Source organism: Staurois parvus, unplaced genomic scaffold, assembly GCF_062004578.1.
Source record: "Staurois parvus isolate SC_StPar_1 unplaced genomic scaffold, SC_StPar_1.0 ptg002995l, whole genome shotgun sequence".
NCBI classification, from domain to species: Eukaryota; Metazoa; Chordata; class Amphibia; order Anura; family Ranidae; genus Staurois; species Staurois parvus.
In genome coordinates, this window is record NW_028320791.1 from 25,001 (window position 1) to 45,000 (window position 20,000).

Consider the following 20,000-nt stretch of genomic DNA (forward strand, 5'->3'; position numbering starts at 1 on the left):
AAAAAACGCTTGTAACACCTCTCATGGGTGTACTGAGGCACTCTGGTGTAGCAAGATGGCGCCAACCCGGAAGTGCGTCACCACGTCACTACGTCACATCTACGCGTTACGCCACGCCCCTCGTAGCTTCGTCATCTTGCTACACCAGAGTGCCTCAGTACACCCATGAGAGGTGTTACAAGCGTTTTTTTTCATCTGCTGAAATGTGAGTTGTGATTTGGCGTTTTTTAAGGAATAAACGTGATATACAGTGTTACACTATGGAGGATCTTTGTGTTTTTTCCATGATTATCACCATCCTATGAGCTTTTTGAATACACGTACAGCGGTACCTATTCAAGGGGAATAACAGATGGTGAAGGAGAGAGTACTGGAGAGTGGAGATTGTGTTGCACCTGGAGATAACACATAGGGTCAAGGTGTGACCCGGCAGGCTTTTTGGCCCCTGTGGGTCGCAGGGGGAAGGTGAGCGGGCATGCTAGCCATTTTAAGGATTGTCACCTACCACTTTGCACCAGCACAGAAGCATGTGTGTCCTCTAAGAACTTATTTTTTTCATCTATATATACTGTGGACTGCATTTATATCTACAAACAGCAATTATATAGAGGGAATTATTGTGTGCCGTGTTTGTGCGGGCTATATAACACCGTATTCACTTTCTTCTCACGGTTGAAATCCACTCTATTGTTAATTATATCAGCGCTGCATCACTATTGATTATTTTTATACCTATATGTCCATTTATAAGGTGAGGATTGGATGTTGGCAGCTGTTTCTTTGTTATATATTATACAGTTGTGACCAAAATTATTCAACCCCCACTGAAATTGAGTGTTTTGGCCAGTTTGACATTGCTTTTGATCATTCAGTCATCTTGCTTACATTTACATTAAAGAGGCACTTGTAGGTCAGACAAATATAACATAACAGTTATAATGAAATAACCACAAATGTCTTTTCTGTGCTCACAGCATTATCAGTTTATTCAACCCCCAAGTGACATTCAATCTTAGTACTTAGTACAGCATCCTTTTACAGTTATAACAGCTTTTAACGTGAAGCATAGCTTGACACAAGTGTCTTGCAGCGATCTACGGGTATCTTCGCCCATTCTTCATGGGCAAAGGCCTCCAGTTCAGTCACATTCTTAGGCTTGCGCACTGCAACTGCTTTCTTTAAGTCCCACCAGAGGTTCTCAATCGGATTTAAGTCTGGTGACTGCGATGGCCACTCCAAAATGTTCCAGCCTTTCCTCTGCAACCATGCTCTAGTGGACTTGGAGGTATGCTTGGGATCATTGTCCTGTTGAAAGGTCCAACGTCTCCCAAGCCTCAGGTGTGTGACGGACTGCATCACGTTTCCATCCAATATCTCCTGGTACTGAAGAGAATTCATGGTACCTTGCACACGCTGAAGCTTCCCTGTACCTGCAGAAGCAAAACAGCCCCAAAGCATGATTGACCCTCCACCATGCTTCACAGTAGGCAAGGTGTTCTTTTCATCATAGGCCTTGTTCTTCCTCCTCCAAACATAGCGTTGATCCATGGGCCCAAACAGTTCTAATTTTGTTTCATCAGTCCACAGAACACTATCCCACAACTTTTGTGGTTTGTCCACATGGCTTTTGGCATACTGCAGTCGACTCTTCTTATTCTTTGGAGACAGCAAGGGGGTACGCCTGGGAGTTCTGGCACGGAGGCCTTCATTACGCAGTGTGCGTCTTATTGTCTGGGCTGAAACTTCTGTACCCACATCTGACAAATCTTTTCTCAGTTCCTCAGCAGTCACACGGGGACTTCTCTCCACTCTACGCTTCAGGTAGCGCACAGCAGTCGAAGTCAGCATCTTCTTTCTGCCACGACCAGGTAGCGTTTCAACAGTGCCCTTTGCCTTGAATTTGCGAATGATGCTTCCTAAGGTGTCTCTTGGTATGTTTAACATCTTTGCAATCTTCTTATAGCCATTGCCCTTCCTGTGAAGAGAAATCACCTCTTCTCTTGTCTTCCTGGACCATTCTCTTGCCTTCACCATGTTTGTAACCACACCAGTAAATGTCTAGAAGGAGCTGAGTATCACAGTCATTTTAAAGCTGCCTAATTGGTGCTTATTATGCTTGATTGCTGCTCGGTGACATCCACAGGTGTTTTCAATACCTGATGGAAGCACCTGTATGAACCTCTGTTCTTCAGAGTGGTAGTCTTTAAGGGGTTGAATAATTGTGGCAATGAAGAAACCACATAAGAACCATTTACTACTGTATTACATAAACAATTGATGTCATTTTAGTTGCATTTGGGTAGTTACAACGTCCTTGTAGGATTTGATTCTGAATACAATTCCAAATGTACACTATAGTCCCTAAACCCCTTTACAGCATTGGGGGTTGAATAATTTTGGTCACAACTGTATATTGTAGGCTTAGCAGCGCAGGTGGACCTATTACTTACCAATTCTAATGGCATGTCGCCCGCACTGGAAAACGCAACCGTACTGGGAACCTCGGCTGCGTTTTCAGAAGTGCCGGGACTTCTTCCCTGCGTGTCATGGCAGTCCATTCAAATGAATGTGCTCTTGTGCCTGCGCAAAACGCGGCCCTCACGGCAGCATAGATGTGAACCCGGGGGGTAAATTGTCCCTAATATGTGTATGTATGAATGTGAGTTAGGGACCTTAGATTGTACGCTCCTCGGGGGCGGGGACTGATGTGAATGTACAATATATATGTAAAGTGCTGCGTACACTGACGGCGCTATAGAAGTACCTGGAATTAACCCCTCGCCCTCCAGAGGATTTCCCCCCTTCCTGACCAGGCCATTTTTTTCTGCGATGCGGCGCTGCGTTACTTCAACTGATAATTGCACGGTCATGCAACGCTGCACCCAAATTAAATTTACGTCTTTTTCCCCACAAATAGAGCTTTCTTTTGGTGGCATTTGATCGCCTGTGCGTTTTTTTTTTTTTTTTTTGCGCTAAAAATTTAAAAAGACCAATTTTGAGAAAATAACTACATTTTTGACTTTTTGCTATCAAAAAAAAAAATGTAAAAATCAGATTTTCGTCATAAATTTCGGCCAAAATGTATTCTGCTGTGTCTTTGCTAAAAAAAAAAAAAAAAAAAAAAAAAATCCCAATACGTGTAAATTAATTGGTTTACATGAAAGTTATAGCCTTTACAAATGGCGGTATAGATACTGGAATTTATTTATTTTTGCTAGTAATGGCGGCGATCAGCGACTTAAAGCGGGACTGAAGCGGGCATTCTGACACCGGGGAGGGGGAGGAACTGACTTGGTGTCACTGACATCCCCAGTGACACCAATACAGTGATCAGTGCTAATAATGGCACTGGGCAGGAAGGGGCTAACATCTGAGGCGATCAAAGGGTTCTGTTTCCCAATGGGGGCTGTTTGCTGTGTTTCACTGGAAGCATGCTGCTATGCAGAGCCATACAAAGCAGTGTGCAGGAGCTGACAGGAGAGATCTGTGTTGTTTACATACAGGTCTCTCCCCTGTCGGAGATGCTCTGTGATCACCGGGTGCCACGAGTAATCACCAGGCGGGACCCAGTGATTGACAGCCAAAGCAGCGAACGGCACGCGACCCCTACCCGGAACTGCAAAATCATGTATATACATGTGATTTTGCGCACCCGTCCCGCCCCGTAGCAGTATTTCTGCTATAGGACAGCGCAGAACTGGTTAAGATACCAAAGTCAGAGCAGATCAGACCTCAGTTCTTCCATAGCTATCCAAGGGCAGTTACCGTCTGACCACCATGCATCCTTGTCCTGTACTCCCTGCACGTGCAGGACGTGGCAGGATGACACCCCTTACTGCAAGCATCATACTGTGTGTTGTCGGGCGTAATAGTTGTTGGCAAAAGAAAAAAAAAAATCCCAGCTGCAGTTACAAGCCACTGGCAGCTTTCTAAGTGTCTCCCTCTTATAAACAGACCATAAGTTGTCATGGGTCAATGCATGTCTTTAGGGTTCCTACCCACGTCCCGTCCGGCCCATGTATATAAACGGCCAGATGGTGGCAGTGGTGACCGTTTTATGAACATCCTCCCCGCCCCCTGCTTGTGCGCGCTCCCTGGGAGCACGCAGCACCGCGATCCGGTGCCCTCTGTGTCCTCCAGACACAGCGGAACACCAATTGTTGTACAGGACCTCTGTGTGAGGTCCCGATCATGTGATCACTGCTTGGCCAATCAGTGATCACATGAGTAGTAGTAAGCAAGATGTCACTTCTGACATCATTGCTTACTACTTATGAATGATCACAGAGGTCACATGGTACAGGGCTATTTGCAACAGCCTTGTACCATGTGACACGCTGTGACCAATCACAGCTCACACAGTATTTCTCAATGGCTGCAAGAATGCAGCTAGAGAAAAGGAGAAATGATTGCCTTTACAGCCTTTATGGGTGTAAAAACAATCAGTGTAAAAAAAGAAAAAAAAAAAATCTTCATCACCCCCAAGTAGTACAGTGTCACCATGGTGTCACTGTACTGCTAGGGCGACGGAATATTAAAAACAAAAATAAAAATGTAAAACAAATGTTTGAAAAATTTATAAATTTTTGGTTATAAACTAGTTTGGGTTTTTTTTTGTTTACTAATAAGATAGATGAATACATTTTGGCCAGGATTTATGAAGAAAGATTATTTGCAAAATTTTATAAGAAATACTTTTTTTTTTTTTTTTTTTCAAAATTTTTGGACTTTTTCATTTATATAGCACAAACAATAAAAATCCCAGCGGTGAATAAATACCACCAAAATAAAACGTTTTATCTGTCTCAAAAAAATGCTAAAAAAAATTCATACGGGTACAGTGTTGCATGACCGCGCAATTGTCATTCAAAGTGTGATAGCGCTGAAAATTGGCCTGGACAGGAAGGGGGTGAAAGTGTCCGGACTGGAAGGGGGGGGAAAGCGTCTGGACCGGAAGGGGGGGGAAAGCGTCTGGACCGGAAGGGGGGGGAAGCGTCCGGACCGGAAGGGGGGGGGAAAGCGTCTGGACCGGAAGGGGGGGGAAAGCGTCCGGACCGGAAGGGGGGGGAAAGCGTCCGGACCGGAAGGGGGGGAAAGCGTCCGGACCGGAAGGGGGGGGAAAGCGTCCGGACCGGAAGGGGGGGGGAAAGCGTCTGGACCGGAAGGGGGGGGAAAGCGTCCGGACCGGAAGGGGGGGGGGGGGAAAGCGTCCGGACATGAAAGGGTAACCACCTTTACAGAGAAAAATGAAAAGGTGAACTAATGCAATAAACCTGCCCCCCCCCCCAGTCCCCACTGTGTTTTCCACTGGGGTTGCTGGGCTGTCAGTGGTTCAGGGATTTGACATCTCCACTCGTCTTCCTTTTCTCTGTGCAGCGCTTCCAGGAGTGATTCTGATTGGTCATCGCCTGCTCATTGAAACTCGGGCACTGGGGTCATAAGGGGCCCCATGAGATGCCCCTGGTACCTTTTTTCATAGGCTTGAGTTTGGGCAAGGACACAGGGGCCCCATGATCCCCTATTGCCCCATGAGTTGTCAGTCCGCCCCTGTGCAGGCCGTACACGGGTCAATATACCGCACCGCATGTATGTGAACCCGGGTTTAGGAACAAACCAGTTTGCTGGAAGCATAATAATCTAATAATCTAGCTGCTTCTCTCATCATTTGCCAGAAACAAGTCTATTTTTTCTTTTTTTTTTTTCCTCTCGGGATCACTTTTGTAATATTTGTTTTCCCAACTTTGACTTAATTCACATTTATGAAATGAAAACCTCTCATATTTGTGCCGACATCAGAGAGAAACGAAACACCTACTCATTGTACAGAAATGAAAGATCCGAGGGTAACCCGAGTGAGAGAAATGGGTCCGATTCCCGGGAGCGGGGGTGTGGAAGGAAAGAACAAAGGGAAGCGGAATGCTCTGTTCGGGACAGAATGGAAGACAAACTAAAAGGACAAATTGGATTTATTAGCCCGAGAACTCTGAGATTGTGGAGGGTTTGATAAATGAAGGTCGGGGTATAGAATGAAAGGAGATCCATTTTGTGACTTTTTAAAGCCGAACGACTCTCTCTCACATCAACACGAACGATTTTTAATTTTTACGTTGCCAGCGTTAGTGAATGGATAGGAAGGCATATTATATTTACTTAAATTTTTTTTTCCTTTACATTTCTTCAGTTGCTTCCTGGTGTTTGGCCTAAGCAAATGATGTCATACACCCCAGGAGTCTTCATGGGAGGAGGGGCTTTCTTAGCTAAGCACACCCTCCTGCATGCATGCCCGAGCTAAGCGCAGATGGATTCCAGGAAGTAAATGCTGAATGAATCAACTGCCCTTACTCAAGATGGTTGTAGCTAGAAATAGTGTGTGTGTGTGTGGGGGTTCAAAGTAATTTCTCCACAAAATGAAAACTCTAAGGGCTCATGTACAACTCACGCTTAGGAGCTGCTCTGTGTTTGTTTAAACAGCCCCTGAACCCTCCCTAATGTTTTCCTATGTGTCCGTGTACACATCTTCGTTTACAGTCGTTTTTTTGTACGCACCAAACTTGCGTTCAGCAGTCGATCTTATGAGTGTTTCAAACGCAAAACGCTTGTAAACGCGGCAAATCGTGTTTATAAGCGTTTGTGTTTGTGCTGTCCGGAGCCTTTTTTCATCATGAAAAATGCATGCAAAGCGTTTTCAAGGTACTCAGATGGACAAAACACTGAACACAGGATGTTCCTACCAAGCTTGGCACACATTGTAATGACCGATTCACACCTCAGACCTCTCCCACCCTTGGAAACAAAAAAATATGTTAATGACCATTCACACCTCAGACCTCTCCCACCCTTGGAAACGCAAGATATGTTAATGACCAATCACACCTCAGACCTCTCCCACCCTTGGAAACAAGATATGTTAATGACCAATTCACACTTCAGACCTCTCCGACCCTTGGAAACAAGATATGTTAATGACCAATTCACACCTCAGACCTCTCCCACCCTTGGAAACAAAAGATATGTTAATGACCATTCACACCTCAGACCTCTCCCGCCCTTGGAAACAAAAGATATGTTAATGACCATTCACACTTCAGACCTCTCCGACCCTTGGAAACAAGATATGTTAATGACCAATTCACACCTCAGACCTCTCCCACCCTTGGAAACAAGATATGTTAATGACCAATTCACACCTCAGACCTCTCCCACCCTTGGAAACAAAAGATATGTTAATGACCATTCACACCTCAGACCTCTCCCGCCCTTGGAAACAAAAGATATGTTAATGACCATTCACACCTCAGACCTCTCCCACCCTTGGAAACAAAAGATATGTTAATGACCATTCACACCTCAGACCTCTCCCACCCTTGGAAACAAAAGATATGTTAATGACCATTCACACCTCAGACCTCTCCCGCCCTTGGAAACAAACGATATGTTAATGACCATTCACACCTCAGACCTCTCCCACCCTTGGAAACAAAAGATATGTTAATGACCATTCACACCTCAGACCTCTCCCACCCTTGGAAACAAAAGATATGTTAATGACCATTCACACCTCAGACCTCTCCCACCCTTGGAAACAAAAGATATGTTAATGACCATTCACACCTCAGACCTCTCCCACCCTTGGAAACAAAAGATATGTTAATGACCATTCACACCTCAGACCTCTCCCACCCTTGGAAACAAACGATATGTTAATGAACATTCACACCTCAAATTCCTCATGAAGACCCCCTGCCAGGTGGCCTTAATGACTCCCTCCACCAGACACCTTTCCCACCCTTGGAAGCCAAAGCAATGTTAATGAGCAACTTGCACCTAAGCTAATTTCAACGAATACTGCTGTCTCTGCTTCTACTCTCTGTATTTCTCTGAAACAGTTAATAATTTACCACTTTTCAGTGCATTCTGGGCATCTGGGATGCTCTCCTGTGCTTATCTTTAAAAAACGCTTCTAAACGCACACAAACGCGTTATTCAAACACGGCTAAACACGTTTTTTAACCTGCGTTTTCCAGCAGTCCGTTTCCATCGTTCAGAAGTGTCCCGTGTACATGGGGCCTAATTCAGTCATTCATTTCATTAATGTCTCCATGCTTCAAATTGTGGTCCTCAGATACAAGTAAAGTGGATTTTCACCCCCCCTTTTTTTTTTTCCTCACCATTTAAGCTCTTTGGGTGTACTATGTACGTCCAAAGACTGAGGCTCCAATCACACTAGCATTTTTTTTCAAGCTCCTAGAAGCTATTGGCAGCCTTTTTTTTTCTTCTCCTAGCAGCTAAATAGTGTTCTCCTATGTGTCCATTTTTTTTTTTTTTTTTGGAGCGTTTTTCCAGCAGAAACGCTAAACGTTCATAAACGCTACTAAAACGCTCACAATAGCTTTTTTTTTCCCTCTACATTTACTGTAAAAAAGCCAATAAATCGCTAACTCTCCTGAATGCTACTAAAACGCTACTACCAGCTTTTTTTTTTTCCAGCATTTTTCTTAGTGGTTTAGGAGCTTAAGGCTCTAGTGTACATGGAGACTGATCCTGTAGCTCTGGAGCCGAACTGGTTCAACCACTACGTACCAGGTGGTGAGTCCCGCACGTTTCCGATACTAACCCACCCAGCGGATCCAGCGTTTTCCAGCTGAGAGCCTCTTCTCTTCAGGCAGCGCTCAGTCCCACGCCGCCATGTTTTGGTGTGATGTCACCGAGAGGCAGATGGCTTTTCAATCGGCGTACCACCCAGTGACACGCTCCTCTTCCTGAATGCAGAGCTTTGCCTCCTGGGATATGTGAGGTGCGTTTCCAAAGGGAGGACCATGTGCTGGTGCCAAGGCAAATGATGTTCAAGGGAGGGCGGGCCTGGGAAATTTATTTAAAAAAAAAAAAAAAAAAAAAAAAAAGGTAAATGGAGAAAATAAAAAAAAAAATAAAAAAAGGTAAATGGAGAAAATAAAAAAAAAAAATAAAAAAAAGGTAAATGGCGAAAAAAAAAAAAAAAAAAAAAAAAAAAAGGTAAATGGAGAAGAAAAAGAAAATAAAAAGTGCAATTGGAGGACTAGAGGAGAGGAGGGATAATATATTTACGGGTGGAGATCCACTTTAAGTTCTGCTTTCATAAAGGTCCAGGTTATTGAATGGAAGAGGTCCACTTGCGGCTCTCCATATAGAAGTGTGTCTGAGTTTCTGTATAGCATCCAGAACATGGAAGTGGAAGATTGGGGGCCCTGCATTCTCCAGCTAAATTGGAAGCCTACCTCCTACTCTTCCAGATTTCTAGATGCTGTGATTTAAATTAACAATCGCATATAAAACCATTTATAACTCCACCCCTAATTACATCACCAATCTTGTCTCCAAATATCACCCAAACCGTCCTCCCGAGACCTCCTGCTCTCTAGCTCCCTTGTCTCCTCCTCCCATGCTCGTCTCCAGGACTTCTCCAGAGCTTCCCCCATCCTCTGGAACTCTCTACCCAAATTTATCAGACTATCGCCTACTCTGCTCACTTTTAGGCGATCTCTGAAAACCGATCTCTTCAGGGAAGCCTATCCTGCCCTCAGCTAATAATGGAATTGTCTACTTTTCCAACCAGTCCATCCCCCACAGTTACTACCTTTTGTCCCACTAGCCCCTCCCTCTTAGATTGTAAGCTCCCAGGATCAGGGCCCTCCTATCCCTCTTGTATTGAACTGTATTGTTGCTGTATTGTCTCCTGTTATATTGTACAGCGCTGAGCAAACTGTTGGCGCCATAAATCCTGTATAATAGCATCAAGCAAATGGAAGTGGAAGATTGGGGGCCCCGGGTTCTCCAGCCATGTGAACTAAATTGGAAGCCTACCTCCTACTCTTCCAGGGAGGGTGCTTCTTCAGATTTCTAGATGCTGTGATTTCAATTAACAATCCTACTAAAACCTTTTATAATTCTGCCCCCAATTACATCGCCAATCTTGTCTCCAAATATCACCCAAACCGTCCTCCCGAGACCTCCTGCTCTCTAGCTCCCTTGTCTCCTCCTGCCATGCTCGTCTCCAGGACTTCTCCAGAGCCTCCCCCCATCCTCTGGAACTCTCAACCCCAATCTATCAGACGATCGCCTACTCTGCTCACTTTTAGGCGATCTATGAAAACCTCTCTCTTCAGGGAAGCCTATCCTGCCCTCAGCTAATAATGGAATCTTCTATTCCTCCTACCAGTCCATCCCCCACAGTTATTACCTTTTGTACCACTAGCCCCTCTCTCTTAGATTGTAAGCTCCCAGGATCAGGGCCCTCCTATCCCTCTTGTATTGAACTGTATTGTTGCTGTATTGTCTCCCTTTATATTGTAAAGTGCTGAGCAAACTGTTGGCGCCATAAATCCTGTATAATAATAATAATAATCCTGTATAATAATAATAGCATCCAGCAAATGGAAGTGGAAGATTGGGGGCCCCGGGTTCTCCAGCCAAGTAAACTAAATTGGAAGCCTACCTCCTACTCTTCCAGGGAGGGTGCTTCTTCAGATTTCTAGATTCTGTGATGTAACTGTATACCTTTTTGGTGCTCTGGAACTTCAGGTATTTTTGAAATACACATTTTATTGCAGTACAGACACTGTCCTTTGCAGTAATTGTCTTGCTTCTTTTGGTTGGTAGACTGCTTCAGGGATCTTTTTGCTTTTTTTTATTTTTTTTTTTAATTTTATTTAATTTTTATTTATTTATTTTTATTTTATATTTATTTTTTATTTAATTTTTTTAAATTTTATCTTTTTTAATTTTTTTTCGATGTAGTATAGCATTGTATCTGATATGTCGTCATGGTAATTTGTTTTTTTTTTTCTTTTTCAGCAAACCGCTGATTGGAACAAATATGATGACCGGTTAATGAAAGCGGCAGAGAGGGGAGATGTAGAGAAGATTTCCGCCACTCTCACCAAGAAGGGAGTGAACCCCAGCAAGTTGGACCTAGAGGGACGCTCGGCGTAAGTGCCGTAAAATCTCTATAGTGTGCAGTACCTGTAGTGAGAAATTTACTTTTTTTTTTTTTTTTTTATATTGCACCATCAGTTTACACAGAAGTTTACATATACAGGGGTTAGACAAAAATATGGAAACATTCCATGATCTGCAGGTGTGAAAGGGACGACATGTTTTACTTTGAAAGCGGAAGTGATGTAACGTTCTTTTGCTTCCGCTGTGTGATGAGACACCTAGTTAACAGGTGGTAAGCCTCACTTTCCTCATTCACTGCGTGCGCTGCTGGTAAAAAGGACTCATGTCAGAGCTTACGGGACTTCAAAGAGGGCAAATTGTTGGTGCCGCTTAGTTGGTGCCTCTGTGACTGAAGTCGCCCATTTATTTGTCATGTGGAGAGGTCCAGGATCAAAGGTTATGACGGCGTATACAGATTCTGGGAAAACGTCGTCTGATAAGCGCGGTCGCCATGGTCAGCTGACCGAAAGAGACAAAAGGACGTTGCGCAGCATTGTGACCCGGAATAAGAAAACTGCCGCTGCAAAAGTGACTGCAGAGCTCAATCTCAGTCTTCGTGGGACTCCGCCTACTAAAGTACTAAAACAAGTTTTATTTATAGAAAGTTTGTGATAAATCTAGCAGATTCTTGCAATAAAACCTTTAGGCCCCTTTCACATGATTGGACCGATTGGGTCAGTCTGTCTGTTCCGACCTAATCAGACCACCCATTGTTCTCTATGGGGAGGCGGATGTAAACGGACATTTCTGTTTATACCCGCCTGCATCCGATCCGATAAAAACCGATGGATGGGGGATCCGTTCTGCTCTATTGGATGACGCTCGGATGTAAACTGACAGACGGTCCATTTTACATCCAACCGCCCCATAGAGAACAGCGGGCCGTGTCCACTCCGCACAATGCGAATCCGCAGCGGCACCACCCGCACAGATGTGAACCTAGGGTAATAGGCCATGATATTCTCGCATGACAGAGGACTCTACCCCCCCCCCCCCCCCCCCAAGATATCAAGAGGGAACCCTCAGGGATGGACCAAGGATAAAATTCCATCCCTGAGGGTTCCCTCTTGATATCTGGGGGGGGGGGCGGGGTAGAGTCCTCTGTCATCTGTCATGCGGGAATATCATTTCATATCATATCTCAAAATTTCTTTTGAGGTTTAGCCTTTTATATGTGCTGTCTTTTTTTTCTTCCTCTTTGTTTTTGAATATTGATTAGTTGGCACCCTTCCAGACATTCCGGTGGCACCTCCACTTCTAGACACCGTACATGGATTCCCCAGCGTTTCCCAATTCAGTGCAAACACGGGGAGTTTGAAATCTGTTCTTCATAGTTTACACTGAGAGGAAACAAAGTGTGAAGCAATATTTAGCATAGTCACCACTCGGCGGTATGGCGTGGAATACGGCGTGCAGGGGCGGGCTGACCATTTGGAAACTCGGGCACTCCCAGGAGTCTTCAGGAGGGGAGGGAGGGTTCTCCGCTCAGCCAATACCTAAGCTAAGGACAGATGGATTCCAAGAAGTAACTGCTACATGAATCATTTGCCCTTACTCAAGATGGCCACTGCCAGAAAGTCCAGGGCAGGGGCGGACTGACCATTTGGAAACTCAGGCACTGCCCGAGGGCCCAGGGTCAGTAGGGGGCCCCATGAGTTGCCCCTGGTACCTTTTTCATAGGCTTTTTTGAGTTTGGGCAAGGACACAGGGGCCCCATGATCCCCTATTGCCCGGGGGCCCCATGAGGAGTTAGTCCGCCCCTGGCGGCGTGTAATCTGTGATGCACTGAAATGCATGGATAGGAAGCCTTCATTAAATCTTTATCTTTGGCTTCAGTATGTTACTATTTTATCTCCTGCCAATGAATCCGATCGTTTTAGAAAGCTTTGTTTCATCACGTTCCGCGTTTGTTTTTTGGCGCTCAGTATGTTGACCATATATGGAGAGATGGGGATCTGAGAGAAACGGGGAAAGGAGGAAGCTCTGGATCTCTCCAATAATTGAATCCATTTGTAGAAACGATAAGGCCTCTTGAACCGATAAAATGAACCCTGGATATACCGAGGAAATCCTATAAACCAGATTTTTTCAGTGGAGGATAATCTCTAAAAAAAAAAAAAAAAAAAAATTGCAAACAAAAACATACAAAATGTTTGCACGTTTCCCAAATGGAGGCCTTATTATTATTATTATTATTATTATTATTTTATTTTGTTGGGTTTTTAATTTAGTTTTTTTGTGGGTTTTTTTATTATTTTGTTGGCTTTTATTTTTTATTTTTTTTTTTAATTTTTTTATTTTTATTTTGTTGGCTTTTTCTTTTGTTGTTGTTGTGTTTTTTTCATCATTACTTTGTTGTGTTTTCTATTATTTTGTCAAATGCCAAAGGATTTTTTGTCTGAAAATCAAAACGTCATTCGCTCGGTAATCCGATGGTGCCATCAATTGTTTTGGCGCTCAGTATGTTGACCATTTATGGAGAGATGGGGATCTGAGAGAAACGGGGAAAGGTGGAAGCTCTGGATCTCTCCAATAATTGAATCCATTTGTAGAAACGATAAGGCCTCTTGCACTGATAAAATGAACCCTGGATATACCGAGGAAATCATATAAACGAGATTTTTCAGTGGAGGATAATCTCTAAAAAAAAATAAAAAAAATTTGCAACATACAAAATGTTTGCACGTTTCCCAAATGGAGGCCTTATTATTATTATTATTTTTATTTTATTTTGTTGGGTTTTTAATTTAGTTTTTTGTGGGGGGTTTTTATTATTTTGTTGGCTTTTTTCTTTTGTTTTTTTTATTATTATTTTGTTGGCTTATTCTTTTGTTGATTTTTCAGTGGAGGAAAATCGCTCAAAAAAAAAAAAATTGCAAACAAAAACATACATAATGTTTGCATGTTTCCCAAATGGAGGCCTTATTATTATTATTTTGTTGGGTTTTTAATTTAGTTTTTTTGTGGGGTTTTTTATTATTTTGTTGGCTTTTTTTTTTTTTTTTTTTTTTATTATTATTTTGTTGGCTTATTCTTTTGTTGGCTTATTCTTTTGTTGATTTTTCAGTGGAGGATAATCGCTCAAAAAAAAAAAAATTGCAAACAAAAACATACATAATGTTTACATGTTTCCCAAATGGAGGCCATATTATTATTATTTTATGGGGTTTTTAATTTTGTTTTTTTGGGTTTTTTTTTTTTATTATTACCTTGGTGTCAGTGGAAGGAATTGAACCTTGGATATACCGAGGAAATCATATAAATGAGACTTTTCAGTGGAGGATAATCTCTAAAAATAAAAATTGCAAACAAAAACATAGATATGTTTACATGCTTCCCTATTGCAGGCCATACATGGGTCGAATTCCGACACATAGGATAACATGCTGGGCTGTAGAAAAAACGTCAAAACAAAAAACAGCCGCTGTAAAAACATCCGGTGTGCATGATGATTTGTGCAGACCATACACGGGTTGAATTCCGAACGATTTTTCGTCCGAAAATCAAAAACGTCGTTCGCTCAGTAATCCGATGGCGCCATCAATGATTTAAAAAATTGGCCGACCGAGTCATAACGTTCACCCCATATAACAGGCGAAACTTCTGTTCCTTCCAGGTCACGGCTCATGGCGTGTATTCTTTTAGGAAAAACGATCGTACGATTTGACCATCATTGAGTGGAAAATCGGTCATTTTTCATGAATTTTCCAACATGCCCGATCACCGAAAAGGAGAGGAGCCATGAAAATCGTCTGGTGCCATTGACTCCCACTAACACAGCGAAAATCGTCCGATTTATTCTTGGGTCCGATTTTCGGACGAAAAATTGGTCGAATTCCAACCCATGCATGGCTTGGTTCACACTACTGTGACCTACGGTGCAACTGTGCCAGGCGACTTGCTGGCGACTTAAGTACTACTTTGACGCGGCTTTATGTGACTCTGAACCGATTTTTGTGTCACGTGACTTTGGCTTTGGCCAATGAGAACATCAGCTACAAGTAATCTTTGGAATTTTGGATCCAAATCACATCAATAGAGATGAGGATCCGATTTGGAGGCAAATTCCATTAAAGTCTATGGGCACAGATCGGATAGAAGTCGCCTTGTAGTACGGGAACTTTTGTAAAGTCGGAGCGACTTCAGTAGCGCAAATTAAAGCGGCGCTCCGGACACGTTTATTAGCCCCTTGGCGCCTGGCCCTTTTAAGGGTTCCAGAAGCCGGGAGGCGTGGCTGGGATTTAGGGTCATGTGACCACCGTGATTCGCTGTCACGGTGGTCACATGATTGGGAAGAGTTCCAATCGAAAGAGGAGATCGGGACCTTTCTGTGAATACCGAATGTGTGTGCTGGGAGCGCGCAGGGAACGCAAATGTGTGACCGCTCGGTGTCTAGGCCCAGACGCGTGTGGCCTCACATTTGCGTTCGGCCGGCGCCAAGAGGTTAAAAATCGACAGCTACAGTTTTTATAGCTGCTGACTTTTCGTTTTTACAAATGGCCACTCGCCTGTCCCACGATCCACCGCTGTGCTCAACCCAGCGGTTGTCCGTTGGTGTCTCCCCCCCCCCCCCGGTGTCGGCATCTTTACTACAGCTTGTGGCTTCACAGCTGGGTGTCCCGCAGTCATCAGGAGCCTGTCATGTGTCCCAGAAGTCTGGCCTAGTCAGAGTCCAGACCTAAATCCCATTGAAAATGGTGAAGGAATTTTTTTTCCCTGCAGGAGCAAATTGGATTGTGCTTTGCAGGTTTTTGTTTTTTTTTTTTTTTGCCTTCCTCTGGACTAACTGTGGATGTAGGATTATAACTTTTTTTTTTTTTTTTTTTTTTTTTTTTTTTTATTGGTTGAACTGGATGGACTTTCCTTTTTTTCAGCCAGACTAACTATGTAACTATGAAAATCTGTGGAATGACTTGAAAACTGCCGTCCACAAACGGTCACCATCAAATGTCACTGAACCTGAGCCGTTCTGCAAAGAAGAGCGGGCGAATATCGCAAAGTCCCAACAGACTAAAGGCTGGAATTAAAGCAAAGGGGGTTCAACAAAATACTGACACAAGGGGGGGGGGGGGGATTATTTTTTCAACTCATTCCGTTTTTGCTTTTTTTTTTCTGTCATGTTGCTGTTACATCTTTCACTTGGCTGTTATAGGAGTAAATACAGTTGGATAAAACAAAAATGGTGTCTGTCTTCATTTCAGGCTGCAAAGCAACAAAATGTCATTATTTTAAAAGGGCGGGGGGGGGGGGGGGTTTCTCTAACCAGTGACACGGAGTCATGGACCAGGTGAGACACAGCAGCCCGCCCCTGTACTGTGTCCCTTCCGTGGGAAGGGGGGGGCAGCGGCGCCACAGTGCCACCCCCCTAAAAAATTCTGCCATAGGCAAACGCCTTGTTTGCCTCGCGGCAAATACGCCCCTGCTAACCACTGTAGATGAGTAGGAGAATTAATGCGTTTTGCCCCCCCCCCCTTCCTCCCTTGTGCTCCTTACATTTAGACATTTTATGCCAGTCCTAGAGGGGCAGCTCGATCTTTTTCTGACTCCCCATTTGGATGTTGTTTGACCAAACATGTTAAGGACCCATAGGGCTGGGAGGAGAAATTTTATCCAATTTTTTTTTTTTTTTTTTAGGGATTTGGTGGTAATTATGTGACTTCACCTGAAATTAATTAGGATAGCCTCTTGCACATGGACGTCTGAGCCTGTGCAATGTACGCATCCCGGGTGCTCCGTACACAAGCATCGCATATGGATGTATACAATGAATAGAACATTTTCTTTGCATATACCCATACGTTAGATTCGTGCTTATGCAAGTAAAAGTGTATGCCATTCATGTTTGTGAGTGGCTGTACGCATCATTGGTGTCAGTGGGAGGAATAGTGTCCCATCATTGGTATCAGTGCGAGGAATAGTGCCCCATCATTGGTGTCAGTGCGAGGAATAGTGCCCCATCATTGGTGTCAGTGGGAGGAATAGCGCCCCATCATTGGTATCAGTGGGAGGAATAGTGCCCCCATCATTGGTGTCAGTGGGAGGAATAGTGCCCCATCATTGGTATCAGTGGGGGGAATAGTGCCCCATCATTGGTATCAGTGGGAGGAATAGTGCCCCATCATTGGTATTAGTGGGAGGAATAGTGCCCCATCATTGGTATCAGTGGGAGGAATAGTGCCCCATCATTGGTGTCAGTGTGAGGAATAGTGCCCCATCATTGGTGTCGGTGGGAGGAATAGTGCCCCATCATTGGTGTCAGTGTGAGGAATAGTGCCCCATCATTGGTGTCGGTGGGAGGAATAGTGCCCCATCATTGGTGTCAGTGGGAGGAATAGTGCCCCATCATTGGTGTCAGTGGGAGGAATAGTGCCCATCGTTGGTGTCAGTGAGAGGAATAGTGCCCCATCGTTGGTATCAGTGGGAGGAATAGTGCCCCATCATTGGTGTCGGTGGGGGGAATAGTGCCCCATCATTGGTGTCGGTGGGAGGAATAGTGCCCCATCATTGGTGTCAGTGGGAGGAATAGTGCCTCATCATTGGTGTCAGTGGGAGGAATAGTGCCCCATCATTGGTGTCAGTGGGAGGAATAGTGCCCCATCATTGGTATCAGTGAGAGGAATAGTGCCCCATCATTGTTGGTATCAGTGGGAGGAATAGTGCCCCATCATTGGTGTCAGTGGGGGGAATAGTGCCCCATCATTGGTGTCGGTGGGAGGAATAGTGCCCCATCATTGGTGTCAGTGGGAGGAATAGTGCCTCATCATTGGTGTCAGTGGGGGGAATAGTGCCCCAAGGGCCGGATAATGGTAAGCAAAGGCCTGCACTTTAGAGAATTGGATCGGAAAGAAGGGACAAGCCCTCTACCTGTCCAGGTTACAAAATCGAATATAATAGTTTTCTATTTATCTGTCACCAGATTTGTAGATCGTGTTTGTCACTCACGTTGCTTCCCTCGTGTATACACACAGAGCTTTGTGACGCCCCGGATTCCCGAGTCATTGTTGTGTCATGGAGTCGCGGGGAGAGCCCCGCCTATAAACCCGGCAGGATGTGAACATTTATGTGAAAAGCTTAATTATCTCTACATTTGGGCAGTGCAGCTCGGCGTGGTGGGCGGGGTGCCTGGATTAGTGAGTAATTCACACTTTTATTGCTTTTTTATTTTGTCTTCCAGATTCCATGTTGTCGCTTCTAAGGGTCACCTGGAGAGTCTAAACTCCATTCTGTTACATGGCGTGGATCTCACGGCTCCCGACGCTGCCGGTACGTTGGCTGCTTCCTTGCTTCTCCTTAACTCCTCTTGCCAGAGCAGTTTTTTCATTTTTTGCACTCGTTTAACCACTTCTAGTCCGGACACTTTCCCCCCCGCCTTCCGGTCCGGACACTTTCCCCCCCGCCTTCCGGTCCGGACACTTTCCCCCCCGCCTTCCGGTCCGGACACTTTCCCCCCCGCCTTCCGGTCCGCACCACCGGTCCGGACACTTTCCCCCCCGCCTTCCGGTCCGGACACTTTCCCCCCCGCCTTCCGGTCCGGACACTTTCCCCCCGCCTTCCGGTCCGGACACTTTCCCCCCGCCTTCCGGTCCGGACACTTTCCCCCCCCGCCTTCCGGTCCGGACACTTTCCCCCCCGCCTTCCGGTCCGGACACTTTCCCCCCCGCCTTCCCGGTCCGGACACTTTCCCCCCCGCCTTCCGGTCCGGACACTTTCCCCCCCGCCTTCCGGTCCGGACACTTTCCCCCCCGCCTTCCGGTCCAATCCAATCTTCAGCTTTCAGCGTTATCACACTTTGAATGACAATTGCGCGCTCATGCAACACTGTACCCATATGAATTTTTTTAGCGCTTTTTTTTGAAACAGATAACGCTTTTTATTTTGGTGGTATTTATTCACCACTGGGATTTTTATTGTTTGTGCTATATAAATGAAAAAGTCCAAACGTTTTGAAAAAAAAATGTTGCAAATAATCTTTCTTCATAAATCTTGGCCAAAATTTATTTATCTATCTTTTTAGTAAAAAAAAAACAAAAAAACCCCAATTTAGTTTATAACCGAAAACTTAAAATTTTTCCAAAATTTTTTTTTTTTACGTTTTAATTTAATTTTTTTTTAATATTTGGTTGTTTTTTTTTACATACTGTCACCCTAGCAGTAGAGTGTCACCATAGTATCTTTTTAGTAAAAAAAAAAATAACCCAAATTCGTTTAATAACCAAAAATTTATAATTTTTCAAACATTTTGTTTTTTACATTTTTATTTTTTTATATATATTTTTTTTTTATTTTTTTTTTAATATACCATCGCCCTAGCAGTACAGTGTCACCATAGTGACACTGTACTACTTGGGGGTGATGAAGATTTTTTTTTTTTTTTCTTTTTTTACACTGATTTGCTTTTACATCCAAAAAGGTGGTAAAAGCAATCATTTCTCCTTCTGTCTGGCTGCATTCCTGCAGCCATTGAGAAATACTGTGAGAGCTGTGATTGGTCACAGCGTGTCACATGGTACAAGGCTGTTAATAGGCTTGTACCATGTGACCTCTGTGATCTTTCACAGATTTCAGTAGTAGTAAGCAATGATGTCGGGAAGTGACATCTTGGTTACTATTCCTGTTTGTCCAATCAGTGAACACATGAGTCAGGACCTCACGCAGAGGTCCCACACAGCGATCGGACACAGCGGTCACTGGAACGCGGTGCCGCACGCTCCCGGAGAGCGAATGTGGAGGCTGTTTATAAACAGCCACCCGCTCCTGCACTGCTCCAGTCTGGCTGTTTATGTACATGGGCCAGACGGGAAGTGGTTAACCACCTGTGCAAAAACGGCTCTGGCAGCAAAAGGGTTAAATGTTTTTATACTAAAAAACGTATTTTAGACATGTTGTATAATTTTTTCAATAAAAAAATTATTTTAAACAAAAAAATAGAAGCAACACCACAGAGTATGTGTTATGTTCAGGATGATTACATATACAATCGTCACCAGAATATTGTCATTGAAGTGTTCTCCTTTCCTTGTGGCAGG

The 20,000-nt window shown here is 44.1% G+C and overlaps 1 protein-coding gene across 1 annotated transcript in view; it reads left to right on the plus strand.

Moving 5' to 3' along the window:
• Positions 1–20,000, plus strand: part of LOC149428734 (uveal autoantigen with coiled-coil domains and ankyrin repeats protein-like) — a 27,296-nt gene that overhangs the window by 7,139 nt on the left and 157 nt on the right. Inside the window, exons 2-4 of the mRNA XM_089667065.1 lie at positions 10,831–10,964; positions 18,149–18,237; position 20,000. The exon at position 20,000 is cut by the window's right edge and continues 157 nt beyond it. Coding sequence (XP_089523191.1) covers positions 10,831–10,964; positions 18,149–18,237; position 20,000 — 224 coding nt within the window. The remainder of the gene's footprint in view (positions 1–10,830; positions 10,965–18,148; positions 18,238–19,999) is intronic.